The 22,878-nt window shown below is 33.9% G+C and overlaps 2 protein-coding genes across 2 annotated transcripts; one reads left to right on the forward strand and one right to left on the reverse strand.

The window, feature by feature from the left end:
• The first annotated feature begins 3,098 nt into the window (after positions 1-3,098).
• Positions 3,099-16,709, forward strand: LOC149425481 (mutS protein homolog 5-like). The gene is made up of 17 exons (XM_089650689.1): positions 3,099-3,305; positions 3,392-3,561; positions 3,639-3,707; positions 4,376-4,610; positions 5,693-5,921; positions 6,968-7,138; positions 11,486-11,624; positions 12,383-12,445; positions 13,164-13,268; positions 13,354-13,450; positions 13,549-13,739; positions 14,297-14,342; positions 14,434-14,572; positions 14,657-15,023; positions 15,108-15,332; positions 16,330-16,485; positions 16,578-16,709. The coding sequence occupies exons 1-17, from the start codon at positions 3,158-3,160 to the stop codon at positions 16,707-16,709; spliced, it is 2,682 nt and encodes an 893-aa protein (XP_089506815.1). The 5' UTR covers positions 3,099-3,157.
• Positions 16,527-22,878, reverse strand: Uba5 (Ubiquitin-like activating enzyme 5). The gene is made up of 9 exons (XM_089650688.1): positions 22,603-22,878; positions 22,374-22,509; positions 22,075-22,271; positions 21,650-21,836; positions 21,438-21,549; positions 20,644-20,741; positions 19,675-19,801; positions 19,219-19,292; positions 16,527-16,941 (listed from the first exon to the last, which is right to left on the reverse strand). The coding sequence occupies exons 1-9, from the start codon at positions 22,737-22,739 to the stop codon at positions 16,828-16,830; spliced, it is 1,182 nt and encodes a 393-aa protein (XP_089506814.1). The 5' UTR covers positions 22,740-22,878; the 3' UTR covers positions 16,527-16,827.

Genomic DNA, 22,878 nt, shown 5'->3' on the forward strand with positions numbered 1-22,878 from the left:
TAGTATGTTTGTGTTATGTTTATCTTTATGTTTTATAATCACATTTGTTTACTCCCATATGCTGTGTTTGTTTATATGATTGCCAATTTCATAATTCTATTTTTAAAAAACGCTACTAATTTTAGAAAAATCTTTGGTTTAATAACGAAAAGCGCCCACTTATATTGTACACAGGTTCCTATTTTTATAATTTTGTGATAATCTACTGTTACCAGCTCTGTACCATTTATGTTAAGTATGTTATGTTTATGTTATGTTATGCTTATGTTATGTTATGTTATGTTTATGTTATGTTATATTTATGTTATGTTATGTTAGGTTTATGTTATGTTTGGTTTATTTATGTTACGTTATGTTATGTTGTTTTATCAATGTTGTTTTGTCAATCATGTCAATTTTATCCTGTAATTTGTTGTATTTATTAATAAGAAAAATGTTGTAATGTATGGCCAAGATCACTCTTAATGGGTGAAAGCCAATATAAAGAATAAATAATAAAAAAAATCAAGTCCGATATATTTAGGTAGAATTGAATACCGATAGAATTGTTTATCAAATTTGAAAATATCAGTTGCTAGGATGTTTATATCAGCTGTCCAATGCATTTTAAAATGCCTCGATATACCTTGCTCTAAAAGTTATGTTAACCCTGTAGCTGCCAAAAAAAATATAAAAAGCTTAAATTACTCCTGAACACACTAACCCCTAGATTCCTACCCACCTCTCATACCTGTTTCCTTCGCAGAAATTCCTCTCCCTTATTTCCTTAAAAAGACCCTCCATACAGCATCCCCAAAGATGACATCGACATGTATAGAGCCAACATTAAAAAAATCGTCATGCCTCAAAGTTGAAATATCTGTTATTTAATGATTGCGGTGTCGTTGCAGTCACGCAATAAGCTTTTAACCTCATTTCGGACAGTGAACCCTATTTATTGGTCACATTAATCGCCGAGCTGATAACACCTGTCGTGACTGGAGGTCATACTATGTGCAAAAATGCACACATAATGCAGTCAAACAAAGTTATCTACATTTTTGATTGATGTTGATTAAGTAGTTACTTATAATAAAATATTCCCTTCAAATATTCATACTTTAGAAAAATAGATTTCCGATTTTTATAGTTTTTGACATTAGTTTCAATATATGTAACTTGGAAATGTGTATATTTAATCTTACTTTCGTTTCAATGCAGTTCTACAAAAAATATGTTGAAAATAGATTAATTTTTTTTTGACTATCAGAATCAATCTACATTTTTGTCTTTCCTATTTCAGATTCTAAATAGTATAAAACAAAGTCGCTATTCGCCGTCTGTCTGTTTATGCGCTTAGTTCTTCTTAACTAGACAACGGATTATAGTATGGTTTTCACATTTTTTTTTTCATATTAATGATAGCATTTAGAGAATTTCTTCTGGAATGTTCATACATTAAACATGCATGTTATATTTATAGAAAGTAAAGGAAAGTAGGTACACGTCAGCTATTAATTTAATAAATGGAGGGGTTCGATGGGGGTTCCTAAAAAGGGGGCAAGGGAGATAGGGGGGAGGGTTGGAAAGTTTACTAGAATTTTTTTAAGACCTCTTCTCACCACAACTTATTATTTACATCACATTGATAAAAGAGATGGTGCAATTAATATTATTGTTTTTTCCAGGAACGTTATCTACGAGTACTATTCTTTACACAATACTGAGACCGATGGAGTGTTTAAACCCCCCCCCCCACCCCTCCCCAGTATTTCACCTTTAGATAAAATTAATATTATGCCTTTTAAAAAAAATTAATATTATGACGTCCCCAAACTTTTTGTCCCTTAGACCACGTTCCTATTTTTTCTGATTTGGATATACCCCCTTCCTTTCTAATATTGATTTTTCGTACCGAAATATCCCTAGATTTCAGAATGGGTTTGTATGTATAAGGTATCCTCGATTGCTCATTACTGGATTCCCCACACTATTTTAGAGTCCATTAATTCCCCACACAATATTTTAAAATCCATTGGGAGGGGATGGCTATGAAATTTTAGATAAGACACTGATTCCTTAATTCCCCACAATATTTTAAAATCCATGAGGGGAGAGGGGTGACTGGGGAATTTCAAAATAATGAATGTCAATTTTCGCCAGAAAATTTCAATGTTTGAGATTTTCACTAGGATATTTAAATTTTCCTCGAATTCGACCTCTTCGTCAACATTTCAAAATTTCCCTAAATATCACGTCACTATTGTATTTTCAACTGTCCATATGAAACCACAAAAAAGTGTCATTCCCAAAAAGTGTGGCCTAAATGGGATCCACTTTCGTGGACCCCCATTTACATCTTATGCACCCCCATTTTTTTTTCATTGACATGGCCTCCATGCAGGGCGAAATCGACCACTTTGGGAATGACTGCTATAGTTTATTGCGCAATATTGCCGTGTAACCCAAGAACAGGTATACTGTTATAGCCTTATTTATTATAGACCAAATTTATAAGACAAATTCATAAAAAAAACTATGTCTTACACTATCCACTAAACTTGTGGAAAGTGTAAGAGATAGTTTAGTAGCAAAATCGCGAAATTATAACAGTTTTGGTAGCGTCTGGGTCGCAAACAGAGGCGCACATAATGTATGTAACAAAGCGAGAAGGAAATGGCAATATTGTTGTAATATCAGTAGCCGAGCGAACTCACCGGCAAGATAAGGGTAATTTTCAATGAGTCGACAATAATAAGCATTGGATGAAAATCTGGGGTTATATTTCCCGATAATACAGAAATCACCTTGCCGGAAAAAAATTCTCTTTTACAAGAGCCTTGAGTTGCCTCTACCAGCAATAAAATCTAATACTGAATTTTCGGAGAGCATCAACACAGATGAAGTGATCACAGAATTGTGTAATATTATTTATTTATGACCGTTCATTAAAATATTTATAATGAAAACAGGCAGGTTCCTACCTTACGTGCCTCCTCATGTACCTTATTTGTATCTAGTCACTGAGTAAAGAACAGTCCAGAATTTAAAAATATATAATATATTTAAATTATCGATGCCAGCGCCTCTGTGGACTTTATCGGAAAACATAAAACGCGGTCTTTTGTTTTGATTAAGAAAAGTTTCTTAGATTTCGGCGGTAAATATAAATTATAATATGGACTCGTCGATCAGATTTTTACCTGATTCCGAATCCACCATTACTCCGTATAAAAGAATGGTTGTAAGTCCATTATCAAACTGCTACGAAAATCAAAGTTCAGCTTCAACTTCTGTCAGAAACCATGAAAATTTTCAAAATACAGGTAGGAATGAAACGTAGTTTTTTTATATCGTCATAAATAGGTATTATTATCATAAACTTTGAAGTGTTGTGTATCTTGTTATTTAGATAATGCTCAAGCCAGTTCATCGAGTCAATTCGAAGTTGATAATATTTCTACAGAGCAAAATATTACAGAATGTATTAATCAAAATGCATCCGAAATCAGAAATATTGGTGGGCTATCTTCTATCAAAAATGCACAATCTTCTGACATGGTTGACTCCGATAATGAAGAGGTTTGGATAGTATTATACTATTTAATCGGAGTATGTTATTTTTAATATTCGCAAATCAAATAATATCTGCTTTCCAGATGATAATGTCAGTTTACTGGAGAAATGGAAAATTAGGTGCAGCTTATTACAATACAGTCTCATCTGAGGTAATAAAAGTACATACACATATTATTTTGATGTACAATGAGGAATTCCAGTGTTTTTTTTCTATGTTCACCGACTTTTATAATTAAATAATGTACAAGTATGTAAAGTACCCAATTCGTTAATTTTATGTCAAACTTGGGTCCCAATGTTTATTCAAGGTGTCAGAATACAATACATAACTTTGGTAATTGTTTCCCAAACCGCCGCAATTTTAGGCACAGATTACGGAAATTACGCTCTGTTTCAACAATTATTTACATGCACAAACTAGGTTATTACGATCTTAGTTTAGGTTAATTAAGTAATTTTATTAGATTGAAGCGAAACCTACGCATAAAACCAATACAAAAAAAATCAAAATGGCGGCAAACGGATCGTTTTATAAGGTAAATTTTGTACTTATAACGCATCTTTTACCATCTATCCCGACGTAAATCGTTGTTTCTTGTAGTAATTAAGTTAAAACAAAGTTAATTAATTTAATCTCCATAATATGTTCCTTTTAAATGCGGCGGTTAGGGAAATATTTTCCATAACTTTTTTATACACATTAATTGATAATGGGTGGTTTACTCGTGCCGAGCATAATTTGATACCGTGTTTCTTATATGCCACCACTTTACCACCATTTTTTTCAACAGAAATCTTTAAAAAAAAACTTTTCCAGCTCCACGCACTAAATGAGATAGTTGACTCCATGCCTGACCATACCATGCTGAGGAACCTCTACCGGCAGGTCGAGCCCATCGTGGTCATCACAGACACCCGAGCCCAGCAGACCTTCAGCTCCTGCCTCAGAAGTCTCGTTACGGAGACGAGTGAGGATTCTACCTCGGAGTCGGGGAGTAATGATAGCGTCAAGATACGGAGCAAACTGAACTTCTTGCCTACTGAAGAATTTAGTGGGTATTTTTGGTCATTGTTGGAATAGTAAAATTAGTGTGTTTATGAGAGCTCTTGAAAATATAATTTACACGAAAAAACGTTTTTTAATTTAAAAAAAATTTGAAATAGAAAAATCAGAAAAAGATACGGTCCCATCTAGGACTTGAACCGTTTTTTTTGTTTAAAAATCGCTAATATTGTCGTCGATAAAGAGCAGACAGTAAAAATATGTGTTGAGAAAATGAAGAAAATGTTGGTAGTTCTTATGATTATTAGAATTAGGGTCCCATAAGCTCAGTTGGTAGAGCATTTTCGTTTAAAAATCGCTAATATTGTCTTCATTAATTAAATATTACAATTTGAGGTTTTACTCAAAGTTATTCCAAAAATAAATATGTTTTGTGTATACCTACTCACTTACATATATTTCACTGCTACAAAACAAGTAAGTACCTATGTTTTTACTTAATATTTTGTTGTGTACACATTACATACCTGAATAGAGTTAGTTTTTAAATTAACGTAATGTTAAATTTTAATATCATATGTCAAATGAAATAGAAGCTCACTCTTATTTTTTACTCGAAGCAGTACAAAAATTAATAATTTTTATTTATTTATTTATTTATTGGACAATTTTTATAGCGCCGCTTTTGTGAGATATCACCTCAGGGGCGCATAATACACATATTCATTAGGTAGGTACCATAAAATATTCTAAGCAAAATGAATCCTGATTCTGTATGAGAAAAAAATGGGCAATATGAGTGGTGGAACAAAATTGTGCTGATGTGCCTTTAACATATTTATAGAATGGTGCTGACGTGCCTCATATTTATAGAGTGCGCTGACAAACTGCATTCGCAGTTTAGCGGGTGCTTATAATGAATAATAAAGTATAATTTTAAAGAAAGACAAACATTTTCGATTTACGAATAACCTGACAATTTTTAAAATCTACTCCCGTATATAAGCGGAAATTTTTGCTAGTGCAATGACGTAGGACTTAGCCAGCAGAAGAATTGAACTCAGTACACCTGGGTGGGAACCTGACGCATTTTCCAGTTTTGCCACTGACCGATTTATTTGTTCATCTCAGATTACGAGTCTTGCAAGCGCAGAATCTGCCTACTGAGGCTGCCTAACTCCCCGGAGCACTGTTCAGACGAGGACCACCACATATTCCTCCACTCCATCATCAACTTCCACTACACGCAGACGGTGCATGCTCTGGGGGCGCTGCTCAAGTACCTGGACAAGAACTGGTGCCGTCTCAATATAGACCAAAATACTTCTCCTAGTTTTCTGGCCATTAATTATATTTCTCTGTAAGTGTGATTTTAAGTGACATACTATAGTGCAATTTCGCAGGACCCAGGGCTAGATTTCCTAGATAAGTTAGAGGGAAAGATAAATTTAGAGACATCCATACAACAATTGCCTCTCCATTCGCCTCCAGTACTCAGTCCTTTTTTATCTGAATTCCGCACAAGAGTCCCAACTACTCCAAATTAACCGGAGCCGGTGGGACTATGGAATACCCAATTGGATTATGTTGTGAGGCTTCGGGGGACAGAGGGGGAAGAGGAAGGTGGGGAAGTATCTGGCTGTTCAGAAATCACTAAGCACAGCTAAAGCCATTTAAAGCAGCGTTTCGATTCTGAATGTTGATCTTTTACAAGGGTGATACTGGAAGCACCTACCAGAGTTCCAATTCTCTTCCACACAGTTCATCTACCTCTTCCTCGGTCTGTCTCTAGGTTGCTTCTACTGGGGCACCCACATTGTCATAACAAAACATAGGCAGGGAGGATGGAAACACATCTTGTTCCATTCGCATTCATACACCGTCTCATACTAACTCTTCTTTTATTCTGGCTCCTGACATGGCACAATTCAAGTAGGTACTCGATTCACTTGACACTATCATGTCTTCCTCAGGTGTCCCCTACTACTACTACTTCTACCATTCATTTTCGAATTAAATGTTTTCCTATATTTCTTCAATAAAATCAAATTAGTAAGTAGATATATTTTGTTAAATTATTATTATTTTTTTTTTTTTTATTGAATTTTTTTTTTATACATACATGGTTACATAAAATATTGAAAAATGTATAAAAAATATTGAAATAAATGTACATAATTAAAAAAAATCCCACGAAGGCGAAGCCTGAGTGTGGGTATTATAAGTATTTTTATCTTATTTCTATGGTTTAAGTGAAGATACAATATTAAATGTAAATTTAAGTTATTTTAAAAGAGTTACTGTAGAGATGCAATACAAGAAATTAAATCATGAAACATGTAAAAGTTTTAAAATAACACAAAAAATAAGGTAAATAAGGTAAATGTGCTTTTAACATAATTGCAGGAGTAAAATAGTAACCATCGATGATGAGAGCTACAGAGCTCTGCAAGTCTTCAATAGATTGTCTCACCCAAGTAACTTTAAAAAAGGAACTGCACAAAGCGGCAAGGAGGGACTTAGCCTATTCGGGATATTCAACCGGTGCAGTTCCAAAATTGGCATGCAGCACCTCAAGTAACAATAAAAAATAAATACAGTATTCTCTCAGTAATCTGCCCAGTAATGGAGCCGTGAGGTCAGAGCGCATGAGGAATGAGAATACTGTACTCGTAATGACTCTCCCGATATGGCTCCTCCGGTACGGCTTCCCCGGTACAGGGCCCCCGATACGGCTCTCAGCGCAAGCGTATGAATGATCTTACAGCACTTGGTTCCGGTACACCGCCTCGTACCATGAGAAAAAATACAGTGTGTGGCAAGCCTACGCACGACGGAAGTGAATGTGGAATGGGATTCGAACCCGGGTCCTGCATAACGAGTGTCGAACGCTCTTCCTCTAGACCGCGAGGAGAGGTATCTCGCGCAACGAGAACCGCGTATACAACGTGTACTCCTCAATTGACTTGCAAATTTTCGTTTTCAAACACGGCAAATGAATAATATCACATTACGTCTCGTTAACGCTTTATATAGGGTCGAATCGAAGATATATCGGCAGTGTGAAGTCATATCTGTCGTTTTTCATAATATTTCCGTATATTTGTCCGTTTTGGAAAAGATCTATCGTGTTTTAACAGTCTCATACCCGTATGGAGTCTGAATTTGAAAAACATTTCTAAATTTTGAAAAACTCACTTACGGCTGTGTTTTTTACTAAAAAAACTTGTCACGCACGTCTGCGAGGGTAATTAGTCGCGTTATCGGCCTTGATTAGTAATTTTAATAATTCAAAATAAAAATAATTAATCAAAATACCGAGCGACTCTACCGGCTCGATTTGTAAGCTATATTTCGACCAAAATATCATATATTCAAAATATCTAAAAGTCGCAGCACGAGAGCATTTTATCACTTTTCCTCGTATTAAAAATGTCACAAAAAGAAAAAAAAATTAGTTAAAGCGGGGATCGAACCTCGGTTCTTCACGACGACAGTCGGGCGCTGTGCCTCTAGACCGCGAAGCTGAGTTTGGAGAGTGACCTAAACTAGGTATATAATATTAGCTAGGCTCCTATAGCGAAATGATCACGGTTTTTCGTGACGGTCATGAGTCGGTTTTACTCCGGTCCTCGAAAATGCATGACGCGCGTAAAGAAGTTTCACTTCAAAAATAAGATGCTAGGTAGTTAGCAGGTGTAGGTATGTATGTTCAAGTCCAGATGTTGGACTGTTGACAGATGTTCTCTGAGTGTGAAATAACAATTAATACTTGATTAATTATAATATTCTAAAACATCTTCTGTTAAAAAGGAGTAACCGTTCAATTGAGCCATGGTACGATTTACCGGGAGTCGTACGAATACGGCTCATCGAAAAGAGCTAGCTTAATTGTAAGGCTCGTTCATTAACGACTCACCGCTACAGAGGACTAACTGAAATTTCCTAAAACAACAATTAATAATGAACCTTGTTGACTGATAAAATGGTCAGCTGTAGCAAGCTAGATAGCGGTATATTGTATTGTTGTCAGTAGCTGAGTTGGCATCACGATTGGGTTCCACCCAGGCGTCGTGCGTTCAATACCTCGTCTGGCCAAGTCCTCCATCACTACGCAAGCAACATTTTCCGCCAGATTTTCAAATATCGTCAGGCTATTCAAAAAGCCATAATGAAAATTATACTGAAAGTTCCTGTAAGAACTAGCACTGACGAAATCTTCACCAATCTTAACATCATGTCAATTAAACAACTATATTCTAAAACTATACTCAATTACATTCATAAGTACAAAACCCAAGAAATAACAACAAACACATACAATAGAAACACTAGATCTCATGGTCTAAAACTTATCCAACAAATAACTACTAATACAACTTTTGCTTCTTATATCATAGTATTAAACTCTATAATAAAATACCACTCTCACTCAAAAACCTCAACATTTAAATCTCAAATAAAAAGCTGGATACTTAACATAGGGAGATATGACATAGAAAATTTATTGAGATCAAACACAGACCAAAACAGAATCAACTGAACTATACCAAAAAACACTTCATATATATAACTATACCAAAAAACACTTCATATTTATCAAAAAACATCTTACTTATTTTAAAATTATTAAAAAAAAAAATTATACTGCATGATATTTGTTCTTAATTAAATTCATATTTGCACATGGCTCACCTTAAATGGTTTTGAACTTTCAATCCAAAAGACTCAGTGTGTCACCTTCTCAAACCGCCATAAAAACCCCCCCGTTCAAATTTTATTTAAAAATTCTCCAATCCCCAACGCTTCTGAAGTAAAATTTTTGGGAGTAACATTTGATAGGAAACTTAAATGGTCTTCCCATATTAATAATTTAGTTACTAAATGAGAAAAAAATTTAAATATCATCAGATCATTATCTGGCGTTTGGTGGGGAGCTCACCCTACTTGCATTAAGTTGCTTTACAACGCACTTATTCGAAGCCATCTCGATTATGCCTGCCCACTTTTTAGTACTGCCTCAAAAAATGTACTTGATAAATTAGACAAAATTCAATCTAAATCTTTGCGAATTATAACTGGAGCGATGCAATCGTCACCCATCAATTCCCTTCAAGTAGAATGTTCTGATCCTCCTCTTTATTTAAGGCGTCAACTATTTGCTGACAAATTTGTTCTTAAATGTTTAAATTCTAAATGTCATCAGGTTATCCCCAGCGTCTCTTTGTTCATTGACTCAACCCATTCATCTACAATCAGAGCTTCAACTAAACCTCTTCCTGACATCTGTAAAAATTTTAAGTCTCTCTCAGAGCTTCACATCATCCAAAATGATCTACTTCCCTTATACAAATTAAAATATAGTCACGTCACCCTATCCCCAACAATAATAGAAGGGATCGGAATCCTTAAAAGTCATTCCAATCTCCCGGCCCGAACTGTTAATAATATGTTCAATGACATTATTTCATCTAAATGGCCCAACTTTTCTCTTTTATTTACTGATGGATCCAAATCTCCCGACTCTCCTAACTGTGGTATAGGTATTAACGTTTACCACAATAATTCTAATGACAGAATATTTCATTCAATTTCAAATCAATTTTCAATATTTTCAGCCGAGTGCATTGCAATAATAGAATCTCTCAAATATATAATCAAAAATAATTTTGAACATTCCCTCGTTCTCTCTGACTCTCTCAGTTCCCTCCAAAAACTTAAATCCAGTCCTCTTCTTCATCCTGATGATCACTTTGTATGCCTTATTCGAGAGATGATAGCCTCCATTCAAAGCTCTGGTAAAACTGTAACTCTGATTTGGATTCCTGGACATGTTGGTATCATGGGTAATGATATTGCGGATGCCTTGGCAAAACAAGGAACGTCCAACCCTGTTGTTACCCTCGTAAACCACATTCCCCTATCTGACATTTTTTCCATCATCAAAGATAGATCCCGCAATGTTTGGTTGGAGTATTGGCACATTGCTAGTCAATCCAAGGGAGCCTGCTATGCCTCAATACAAAGGACTATTCCATAAAAACCGTGGTTTCACCAATTCCCTCATTTTTCCAAAAAAGAAATTTCTTCACTCATTCGAATGAGGATCGGACATTGTTCCGTTCCTTCCCATCTTTTTAAAATTCACGTCGTTGACTCCTCAGATTGTACATTCTGTGGTCTAGAAGTGGGAACTTTAGATCACATATTTTTTGGTTGTCCCTCTCTAAACAAATATCCTCTCTTCTATCAAGCCTTATCTAAAATTGCCTCCCCTCCATTCAACATCTCATCTCTTCTAAGCCTGAACTCGACTCCAATTTTCATTATAATTTTGAAATTTGCCCATTTAAATAAAATTAATATTTAAATTCACCTTTCATTTCTCCATAATTTTAAATGATGGCCAAGAACACCCTTGAAGGGTGAAAGCCAGAAATAATGTTAAAAAAAAAAAAAAAAAAATTCATATGTGACTTTGATGTAATATTAATTTTCTTATAATTCAATTATACATAATATGTAAATGAAATCCTCAGCACGGGAGATCCCAGTGAGGATATCATTATATCTATTTGTTACAACAAAAAAAAGATAATAAAACACTTATTATTATTCGTTACCAGGGAATGTTTCTCTTTCTTTATAAAAAGTTGCAAGTTGGTTTGTAAGAGTAAGACAATCCAATACGTTGATGTACAAAGCTTGGCACTAAAGTCCATGCACACAGATTACTACTGAATTTGACATACGAATACAGGCGAATTATACACTTTAATTTTGTGCTTTCAACCAGTCAAAATAACTGAGGATTATAGCAGTTGTCTGATAATCGAGTGGCGGATTACTGAGAGAGTACTATAACTAGAAATATTATAAATGTTTGTTTATAAAATCTAATATGTAACATTTTGTGGTATTTAGAGTGTTACTTCAACAACCAACCAATGATAAGGAAGTTCTGGAAGGTAGACTTGATACAATAGCGTTCCTGAACAAACCTGGTTGTGAAGAGGTTGTAAAAAATATATGTACCTCCTTACGACACATAAAAAATGTTAATGTAAGTATCTACAGCAAACATTCATAAAAGTATACAAATGAGTTCCAATAATTGGTAGGTTCTAATACAACATCTATCTTGGACAAATAATATCACACAAAGATCAAACCACTAAAGAAATCGAGCGAAGAGTAGCAAATGGATGGAAGAAATACTGGTCTTTGAAAGAAGTCTTGAAATCCAAGGAACTAAGTATGCAAATAAAAAGGAAAGTCTTCAACACGTGTATAATTCCAGTCATCACCTATGGATGCGAAACTTGGGCACTCACCAAACGCCACAGAGAAAAGTTAGAACGCTGCCAGAGAGCCATGGAGAGAAGTTTGACAGGAATAAGAAAACAGGACAGAGTGAGATGTAGCAAAATAAGGGAGATAACTAATGTTGCCGATATAGTTACCCGAATAGACCAACAAAAATGGAGATGGACAGGTCATATGATCCGAGACCCACAAGAGAAATGGTGTAAAAATGTCACTGACTGGTATCCCAGAGATGGCAAGAGAAGTAGAGGACGTCAACACATGAGATGGGAAGACGACCTAAAACTCACGGCTGGACATCAATGGAGAAGAGTAGCGCGTGACAGGTCCCAATGGAAATTGTTAGAGGAGGCCTATGCCAAGAGGCAAACTGAGCTTCGGGATATATTATAACAAACAAAATATTTCTAATATTAATGTACCTAACAGAAGTTCAGAATAAAAGGCTTATTATTATTATTATATAATACAACAAGTGTATTATTCTTATTTCAGGGTCTCATGACAAGAATCAAAGGATTACGAGCTTCTCCGTACGAATGGAAGTCACTCTATAATGTAAACAAAGTACTATATTTTCCTATTGTACATCAAACTAAGATACAAATAGTAGTTTAGACTATTTAATGAGGTTACGTCCAAATTTATTTTTACTGTATGCGATGTGCCGGATGTGAAACAAAAACACTTCACATATATGCAAAACATCGTTTTATGCAGAAAAAATTGTAAAAAAATTTGAGACATCATTCTTTAATTTCTTTTGTGTGCACTATTTTCCTTTTTACAAAGAAAAAAATGTTAAAAGAAAAATATTATTGAAAGAGGTTGTCTCCATTGTTTTATATTCAGGAAAAGCTAAAAACTGATTAAACTACTAAAAAATATGCTTTTACATACATACTTACATCTAAAACTACAAAGCATATTTTCGATGTTTTCAAAAACAATCTGTAACTCTTAAAAATCAGTTTTTGGTTCCCCTTGAACAATTACGTTTTTGACACATGGTAAGTATTTTTGCATTGACAACGATATTCTGAACAAATTTTAAAATGTCACATAGCAGATATCACTCGTCCCAAGACGATTTGTTAATCAAGTGTTAGCTGTCCACTTTCAACACTTTACATAGTTTAAAAATACTATTGAAATCATACGGCCACAATTTGTATCATTTCAAAATTGCTTTAAATGTGTGTTCCATATTGATTTGTGACAACGTATTGACCATGTTAATAAATAAAATTTGAACAAATCAATTCATCATTTACAGACCCTCATCAATGGAGTTCTGATTTGTGAATTATGCGAAAAGTACATTGGCAATTCACCGCTCATTGAAGCCCTCGGGTCGCATAACAACAATGATCTATTTCAAGTAACAATCATTTTTTTAGTAAACATGTTTTATTTTCTACAAAACTGACTGTAAGATGAATGCGTTAACTTAATTGCTTTTATAGGTCGCTCACCACATGAACAGCGTTGTCGATTTTGATTTATCGAAAGCCCAAGGAAAATTTACAGTCAAGCTGGGAGTCGATCCAGAACTTGACCACAGTAAGCAAATAGATATATTTGTTGAAAAGATATTGCATATTGTTTTGTTGTTATTGAAACACATTAATTCATTGAAAACTAAATCATTTAAATTACAGAGAAGCAGAAGATGATGGGACTACACGGGTTGATGTCATCAACGGCCCAGTGTGAATTGGAAAAGCTCCCACAGTTCATTGAAGAGTGCACCATGATCTATCTTCCGAATCTCGGCTACCTCTTGGGCGTGAAGAGCTGGGCACCTAACCTCACCAGAGAAGCAAAAGAGCTTGATAATCTCAAATTCATGGTAAATATAGAAGGATTAATGGCAAGCAACATTATCTACAAAAAACATATAAATAATTCTAAGGCTTGAAGTCAAACAATGATATCAACAAAAAATATACAGACAAATCATGAGGCGGGTGCGGGTAGTGCCGTCCCGGGAACTTTTAATTGGATAACCAACACCTCTGCCATAGGTCACCACAGCTCTTGGTGGCTCAGCAAGGGTGCCCGGGTTCATTGTTTGGGTCTTGGCGACGGATCAACTGCGTGGCAGGCCAGATCGGGAGAGACTGGTTGAGGGAGATTATATGGCCTCTCCAACAGGTCTTTCCCCAAAAATCGCTTTGCACCGCAGTGGGAGAGATGAATTTATACGTCTGTCACTCCTGGACACACTGACCCCCAGATTCCTACCCACTTCTTTTACCTTTTTTCCTTCCCAGAAATTCCTTCCTCTCCTAAAAAAGACCCTCCAAACAGCGAAAGATGACATAGGTCCTGAGGATTATTTTCCTCAGGGCCTCCTGAGTGGAACTAATGTAAAAAAAATTATATTATTATCAATTTTAACAACAGTTTCAGAATCACGACTACATACATTACAAAAGCAAAGGATGCGAAGGTAATTTATTATTTTTTTTTACTTTTCATTGTTTGATTGACATAATATGTACATATCACTATGGATTAATCCACGAATATTAAACCAACAGAGTTAGATCGACTAATAGGCGATACCCATCCAGAAATATTGGCTCATGAAATGAGAATTATGATGCGGCTGACCAAATTTATACTTCCACACCTACAAACATTATCTACTGTTATTAAACTGTGCGCCGAACTGGATTGGTATGAATTTCATTACAAAACTTTGTTTAGCAAATGTCATCATTAATATAAACTAAGTGAAGAAAGTATTAATTTTATTTACAGCCTCATAGCCATTGCCAAAACCTGCAAAGAAAATGACTACCAGCGCCCCGTAATAACAACCAACAAAATAATAGATATTACAAATGGCCGACACCCCCTGCAAGAATTGTGCATCAATAACTATGTGCCCAACTCCACAAAATCGTCAATGAACAGCTCTCTGGTCACCATACTGACTGGACCCAATTCAAGTGGCAAATCTATTTACTTGAAGAAAGTCGCTCTAATTGTTTACATGGCTCACATTGGCTGTTTCGTTCCCGCAGAAGCTGCCACTATTGGCTTGATAGATCATATTTATACGAGGGTACAAACTGTGGAAGATATTTCTAATAGTATGTCGGCATTTCTGATTGATTTGAGACAGGTACTTATATATCAAAGCCCGAGCTGAAAACTGTTAACACAAAATACTATGCTGATCATTAATTTAAATAAACATAATTTTCAGATGTCACTTGCAATTCAAGAATCATCCACCAAGTCGCTAATAATTATAGATGAATTTGGCAAAGGAACATCTGAAGTAGACGGATTAGCTTTGCTCGCAGCCTGCATCAACAATTTTCTATTTCGGGGGCATAAAGTTCCTCATGTGTTTGTATCAACCCACTTTCAAAACATAGCACAATACTTGATAACGACTTATACGCCATCAACATATCTTAACTTCCAGGTAAATTTATAGTCAAACTCAAATGGCTTCACTTTTTGACCTATTACTGGATTTCATCTATCCAAGTCCATCTTCAAATGCTTAAACCCTCGGGCCTCGACAAAATAATTTCATGTCATCAAATATTCCTGTTTGACCTTCAATTTCAAATAGATTTGCTGTTTTCTAACGTATTTCAAAATAATATACTGTTTTTGGAAGCCGATGAAAGACTCTTTCAGATTTAAATATTACAAATCAACATAATATGCAATCGAAAATATTAAAATTTTGAACACAAACATGGATAAAGTTTTTAAAGTCGCTTACCAATGGTTTTTATGGTGTAAACTGTTATTACCACTTTACACCAAACTAAAAAACATATTCAATTATATAAATGTATTATAAAAGTTATTTTGACTTTTTTTTAGTTTCATATCAAAACATTTATTATAAAATTTGCAAACCTTGACAAATATTTTTAAAATGCTAAATGTTGTCTCACAGGATTATTAAAAAAAATTCGGAAGCGTATAGACTGTATAACGTCGCTTATATTATAACACCGCTTCTCGCAAAAAATAAGAAATTACTTTTTCCGACTTTCTTTTAAAACTACGCAGGTGCCGTGGTTTGAATCGACAAATTAACGTTTTGACCAATCCTCCTTTAGTACAAAATTTGGTAACAACACATATCACAGAATTCAAAATTATAAAGTAAAAAATAAATAAAAGAAAGTCGAAAAAAATAATTTTGCATGTTTTGAGAAACGCAGTGTTATAATAAAAGCGTTGATATAATATATGTCATCCAAGGCATAGATACTTCAAAAAAATTTACCATAGAGTAAACTTTTAAATGAAAATATGAGGCGTGGTGTTCTCTCTTTCTAATACCGTTTAAATCATAAACATATCTCACCGTAATACAAAATGATTCAGCATGACTTCTGTGAGTCAGTTTAAGAGAAATATCTCCCAAGAAGACTAATAAATTATACAATGTATTTCAGACCTTAGAATATTGTGTGCAAGATGGAGATTTGGTATTCCTTTACAAACTGATGGATGGAAAAGCGGATAATAGCCTCGCCCATCAAGTAGCAGAAAGTGTAGGAATAGATAGTCCCATCATCAAAAGAGCCAAATACATTTTTGAACGCTACCAAGTAAAAAAAAAAATATATACAATATTGAAAAAATATGATCATTAAGTTAATTAAGCATTTTATTATTCTCATATAAATAATTTATTTTTTAGACAATTGCGCCAGCACCAGATGATAAATCGAACAAATGTAAAAAGAAGCTACAAATCTTAAAAAAAAAAAAAATTCTTCTCACAAAGGAGCATGTTACAAAAAATATGGTTGATAAAATTTTTAAGCCTTAAATGCTTTCATTCAGTTATTAGTTTATGTAAGGAATGCAATATAATTATTGTATAAAAACAGTATGATTAAATATAGAAGCAGCTTATTTGCTAGCCTAGTTTAAGTACAATTGATCAATTATATTGACTTCATTTGAGCCATCAACTCATCCAGAGAGAACTCCGAGGCTGCAAGGGCTCCTGCTGTACTACTTTCCGGAGACACGTCATCCACAGGTAAAGTGTAAGCAGCCTGTAAGGAGATAAATAAATAAAAATTTACAAAATAATGTAATTATTATTCAATAATGTGTTTAATTTCATTTAGCTGTAATTGGCCTAATAAAAATACAAGAAAATTTAAAATTGACTAATTCATTTCTCTTCATAGAACTGACATGTAACTTCGTAGCTAGCCAAAGGAGGAACTAACGAACAAATTAATTTTTATTTTTTCAACTGACAATTATTTGTGTTCATAAAATCAACACTAAAGGTGCCACCAACTTAAAAGATAAGTATTATATCTATCTGTACCTACACGTATACCCTTCTAGAGGAAAAGGTGGGTATGTATGTATCTGAATATTTAAAATTATCTATTGAATACCCGTGGGGCTTTCACAAACATAATACGAGCCGAAAATTTTCATCAATACATATCAGTACATACATATTTATGATACATTATCGGCAAAATAAATACTAATCTTTTAACGAACAATACAGAAACATTATCAGTTATATTCGCAACAATTTTTTTTTATTTAATTTTTTGGAATAACTCAATCAGTAAAACCTCAAATTGTAATTTTTAATTATTGACAACAATATCAGCGATTCCTAAACAAAAATCTGAAACAGAAAAAGATATGGTCACATCTAGGACTCGAGGACCCTTTCCTTGCCGGGGTACCGCTCTACCAATTGAGCTAATGGGACCCTATCTCCTTCGGTCATATTAAACTGTATCATACTTCGTATAAGAACTACCAACATCGTCTTCATCTTTCTCCGAGCGGTGCCCCGGCAAGGCAAGGGTTCTGGGTTCGAGTCCTAGATGTGACCGTATCTTTTTTTGATTTTTCTGTTTCATATTTTCGTTTAGGAATCGCTAATATTGTCTTTAATAATTAAATATTACAATTTCAGGTTTTACTTGTTAATTTATTCCAAAAAATAAAATATTCATCCTAGACTTGCAGAAAAGTCAATAGATGTCGCACATTAAAATTAAAATAAGATATGTTTATCTAAGACACTGTCTAGATTGCTTTTAGTTCGGGTTGAATCATGCATAAAGATAACAGACAATAAAAATGCGCAGTGAGAAAAATGAAGACAATGTTGGTAGTTTTTATTTGAAGTATGATACAGTTAAATATGACCGAAGGAGATAGGGTTCCATTAGATCAGTTGGCAGAGTGGTGCCCCAGTAAGGCAAGGGACATGGGTTTGAGTCCTAGATGTGATCATATATTTTTCTGATTTTTCTGTTTCAGATTTTCGTTTAGGAATCACTAATATTGTCTTCAATAATAATTATTTTTTTACTCTAATATAAGGCGGAGAGGTTTGTAATATGTGTATTATCAGTTCAGTGAAATCACGCAAATTATGAGTGATATTTTTATCATCAATTTTTTGTATCTTTCAGCGAACAAAAATTTTCTTGTGTATTTATAATAAGACTTGCACAGACTAGTGAAAAATCTTGAGATGTATATAATTATTGTAAGATTTGTGAAGCTGAAAGCATTTATAAAATATTTTCCTCGGTATCACATTGCCTTTCGAAAAAAAGATCTATTGCAAATTTTCTTCATAATATACAGTAAAGTTGTCGAATTCCGCTGCATGCAAAGGCTCTTTAAAAAAGCAACACTTGATTTCAACTTAAATATCTAACGGAGACAACTATTTAAGTTGAGGGTTTAAGAAAAAATTGAATAAAATAGGTTTTTAGGGATTATTATGGGTTATTTTAACAATTTGTGCGTATTTTCCTAACCTTCAAACTTAAAAAATTGAACTTCAATGCATCTTAAATATAAAATTCTTATACATCCGAAGGAAGTTACTGAGTCAATTACTGTATTTTTTGTATATGTTTCTAAAACTATTAGCACACACGACGATGTGAGCTAACTTAAGATTAATAAATTAAATCTTTTAACATCTCCCACCGCATAAATACTTATTTCTTGGAGTAATTAAGTTGAAACCAAGTGCTGTTTATAATTCGAGAAGATTAATTAATTATATTTTTTCATTTACGAATTAGAGAGGCATCAGAAATATACCTTTTGAATAAAAACCATTAGTAAAGTTAAATAATAATCTGTCAAAAAAAAAAATTAAATTAAAATCATAGTTAGGTACCTACTTTATCGCTTGTCTGAATTCACAAAATCATCAATTCCAAGTTTGAAAATTTCAAAACAATTTTCAGTTCATTATGCAGAAATATTTCACATCATAGACAATCGTAATTAGTATGTTTGATGGCTATTAATAAAAAAATACATACCCGAACGCCTTCAGTCAGTTGTATTGTCGGTTTTTCAGTGAGTTCTTCATTTGTTTCATCAACTAGAGAAATTCCTAGAAAAAGTTCAACAAATAAGTTAATCTATATAAATAAAAAATGTAAATGTTCGTTTGTTCAAAATCTTAAATTCCCTAAAGTTCTTCATCGATTGCTTTGCAATTTTGACACAACATTGCATTAGAATATGCATGTTTTTTTAAATACCTATATTATATATTTTTCACCTGTGACAGGTAAAAGAGGTTTTTTTTTTTAAACAGCGCCATCTGTTGGACGTAAAAACAATGTGCGCTATTGTTTCTCTGTCTGCACAGACAGACTGAGCCATATCAAAGCGTGGCGGGGTACAGCTAGTATACAAATAAAATTTAAATAATAGACTTAAAAAAATATATTTAAAACAAAGCGAATGTTTAAAATAATAATTATAAATACCCCAATTATTATCTTCATGGAGAGGTCCCTCATCGACTTCAACTTTCTCTACCACAATTTCCTTGGGTCTAGCTTGGAATTCTGCCTGGCGTTTACAGCAATAATTATCATCACATCCTGGGTTCGGCTATAATATTAAAATTGGTTAGCGACATATTTTCAAGTTCATTCAAAAATATATCCTATTCACAGACATAGGAATTAATAGACGAGAAGATAATGGCGAGGGGTAAAATCAACTGTTGAAGAACGAAGGGAGTAAGGCTGACTGTGATTCGTCAATAAATCAATCTGACAGTAAATAGGCATCTCGCATTATAATATCACCATTTACTTCTTAAAAGTAAAATCTGCTTTAGAATGAATAGACATTTTTACATGGGAGCGCAAATTACTTGCCACGTTATGAACAAATTTGCGAAGTCCAAATTCGGCAAAAAAATTCGGTTCCCTTTTCAGAGTCGAATATTTCGTTTAAGTATTTAGTTAAGACACTTTTATAAATGTTCATAATTTACTTCCCAGCAACCAACCAGCTTTGTGTTTCGCGTCCAGACGTTTCTCGATGTGATAGTATATGTTTCTAAAACTGATCTATATTATACGATGTGAATATGCTCAAAATAAAGTAAAATAATGCTTATATATGGAATGTAATACGACAATTGGGTTTATTCTCTTTTTCAAATCTATTTTTACAAGTTTTCATGGTACAAGTCAACATTTTGCCGTGTTATTTCGTAAAATGAACCGATGATGCCTCGACCATAGTTCGCACAAGAATGATGACGTCACGTTTTCAAATTTCACTTGAGGCCATATGCGAGCCCAGCCGGCTCAATGGAACCGGTATGGGGAGTGGGGATAATACGCTTTTAATCACTTAGGGCAGGTCTACTAATATTCATATGTCTATGATCCTATTATTATTATCATGGAAGACTTTGTCAGTATTTGAAAAGAACTTACTCTTAAAGTCATAGTAGGAAAGAAATCAGTTAATGCACTGTATCCCAAATAAAAGGAAACATTTCCAAACTTCAGAAGAAACTTCAATGTGTTTTGAACTGAAATTTAAAACAATAATTTTGTTAAAGGAAAAAACTGTAAGAATAATAATACATACACATAATAATTGACGGAACGTGGCAAAGATCTGTTTTAGCTCAATTTGCATTTCATCTATCTGTAAAGTTGTTTGTATGTTCCGTTTCTGTTTCAAGATGATTATTGTTTTAATGGTTCAGTAAAGATTCTTTTTTCAAATGTGAAACCGTCGTGTTTATTTGAACTTATTTGCAATTTTTCAATATTATGGTCCCTACCTGCCTGAAAAATATTTGAAAAAAGAATTATTATAGACTAGTGATGTTTCTTTAAACAAATTGTATAATTCCTTATTGAAATAAACCAACTAAGTAGGTAGGTATTCAATTACCTAATTACAAATCTTATGATTTCAGAGTAAATTTTTGTTTTGATTTAGTAAATAAGAGAAAATTAGAAATATACTTTTTTAGCGCTAACGGTCTATTATTAACAGAACTACCTGTGTATTTGAGGTATTACAATACAATAATAAAGATTTGGTTCATTTATATAGCCAAAAACCAAGACCAATTGAATGACAATCACTAAAAAGGTTGTCAATGTTGTCCATAAAGGGCTGCTTTCGATCGGCAACAAACAAAAAAGCAGGTGTCTATATATGTGAGTCAAAAGCTTTTATTGTGAATTTTATATAATTATCAAATTAATCTTACCCAAGAACCCAGCAACGATTCCCATAGTGGTTGGTAAACTTGCTGCACAAACTCCGTCTTTCTTTAATGTCTTTTCATCAATGTTTGATGCCACAATCAATGGAGGTGCGCACTTTAAAAGACACATAAAATAAGCTTATTAATATCTTGAGTGTCATCATTCAATTTGTGTAGTCTAAATAAATCTATGAATAATTCAAATAAATACTTACAGCGAAACAAGCTGATTCGCCAGGAACAATAAATTGTATATGTCCTGAAACTGCGTTCTCTGATACCCCGGATTCAAACCACTTTTGATTGAGTTCGTTGCAAGCAGCGTTAATAGCCATCCTAGCTTCAAAGTTATCCACACAGCTTAGTACCAAATCAACAGCATCTCCTCGCAAACTTCCCGTGCTGTCATGAAAACATAAAATTAAACTAATTAATGATTGACTCACTTCGTATTAGCATAAAGAGTGGTGAGGATAGTTCTTTGTCTAAAAACAATCATAAGAATGTGTGCGTCACGGGTTTTAAACAAATCTGTGAAAATAAGCTCTCCCAAAGATATGGCTATTCAGAACACTTTAAAGTGGCAAAGTTTAGCCATAAATTAATGTAATAACAATGTATTTCTCTATTATTCAGTTACCTTATGGTGTCTAAGAACGATTGGAAGTTATCCATCGTTGTAATGTTATAATTGTGCGATTCTATGAGGACATCGGGGTTAATGTCTTGTAGAGTGTTGGCCGCAGCTTCCACTTTGCTCTGCCCGGCCTGGTGGGGCTGGAAGAACAGTCTGTTCATGTTCGCCAGCTCCACTTTATCATAGTCAAACAAGATCAGCTGGAAAAGAAACAATAGTTTAGGATCTGAGTGTAAAAATAACAACCGTGAGTCATGAAACTTGTGAGTCATGTTGAATGCAAAGTAAAACTTAAAGATTACCTTTCCGATACCGCATCTGGTCAACATTTCAGCAGTGACGCTCCCCACACCTCCGACGCCAACAATTGCAACGGTGTATTCTCTAATTCTCTCATAATTATCAACAATCCCCATCCGCTTTAATGCCATAAGCCGACTGAAATCAAACATATGTTTACATTTTCTGAACCGTATTAAAGCATTTCTTAGTAATTATGAATAAAACTTGTATCATTATACGTATTTTTACCTGTACGGATTAGAATCAACAACTTCCGATGAAATTTCAGCAATTTTCTCACGAACAGGGCCCTTTTTTTGCTTTGACTCAGATAATTGGCGTTCCAAGTCTTTAATTTTTAACAGTAATTCTGGTACAGTAGTCATTTTGATTGAAGTTTATGTCACACTACAATGTACTTGCTTTATAATATAACGTTTCAAAAGTATTGTACAAATATTATGGAAAATAATGTCAAATAACGTACACAACCACGACTACAGAATTTGACACTGACAGCTAACG

This window comes from Hesperophylax consimilis, chromosome 3 (assembly GCF_061612785.1).
Source record: "Hesperophylax consimilis isolate HC1 chromosome 3, BYU_Hcon_1.0, whole genome shotgun sequence".
Lineage (NCBI taxonomy): Eukaryota > Metazoa > Arthropoda > Insecta > Trichoptera > Limnephilidae > Hesperophylax > Hesperophylax consimilis.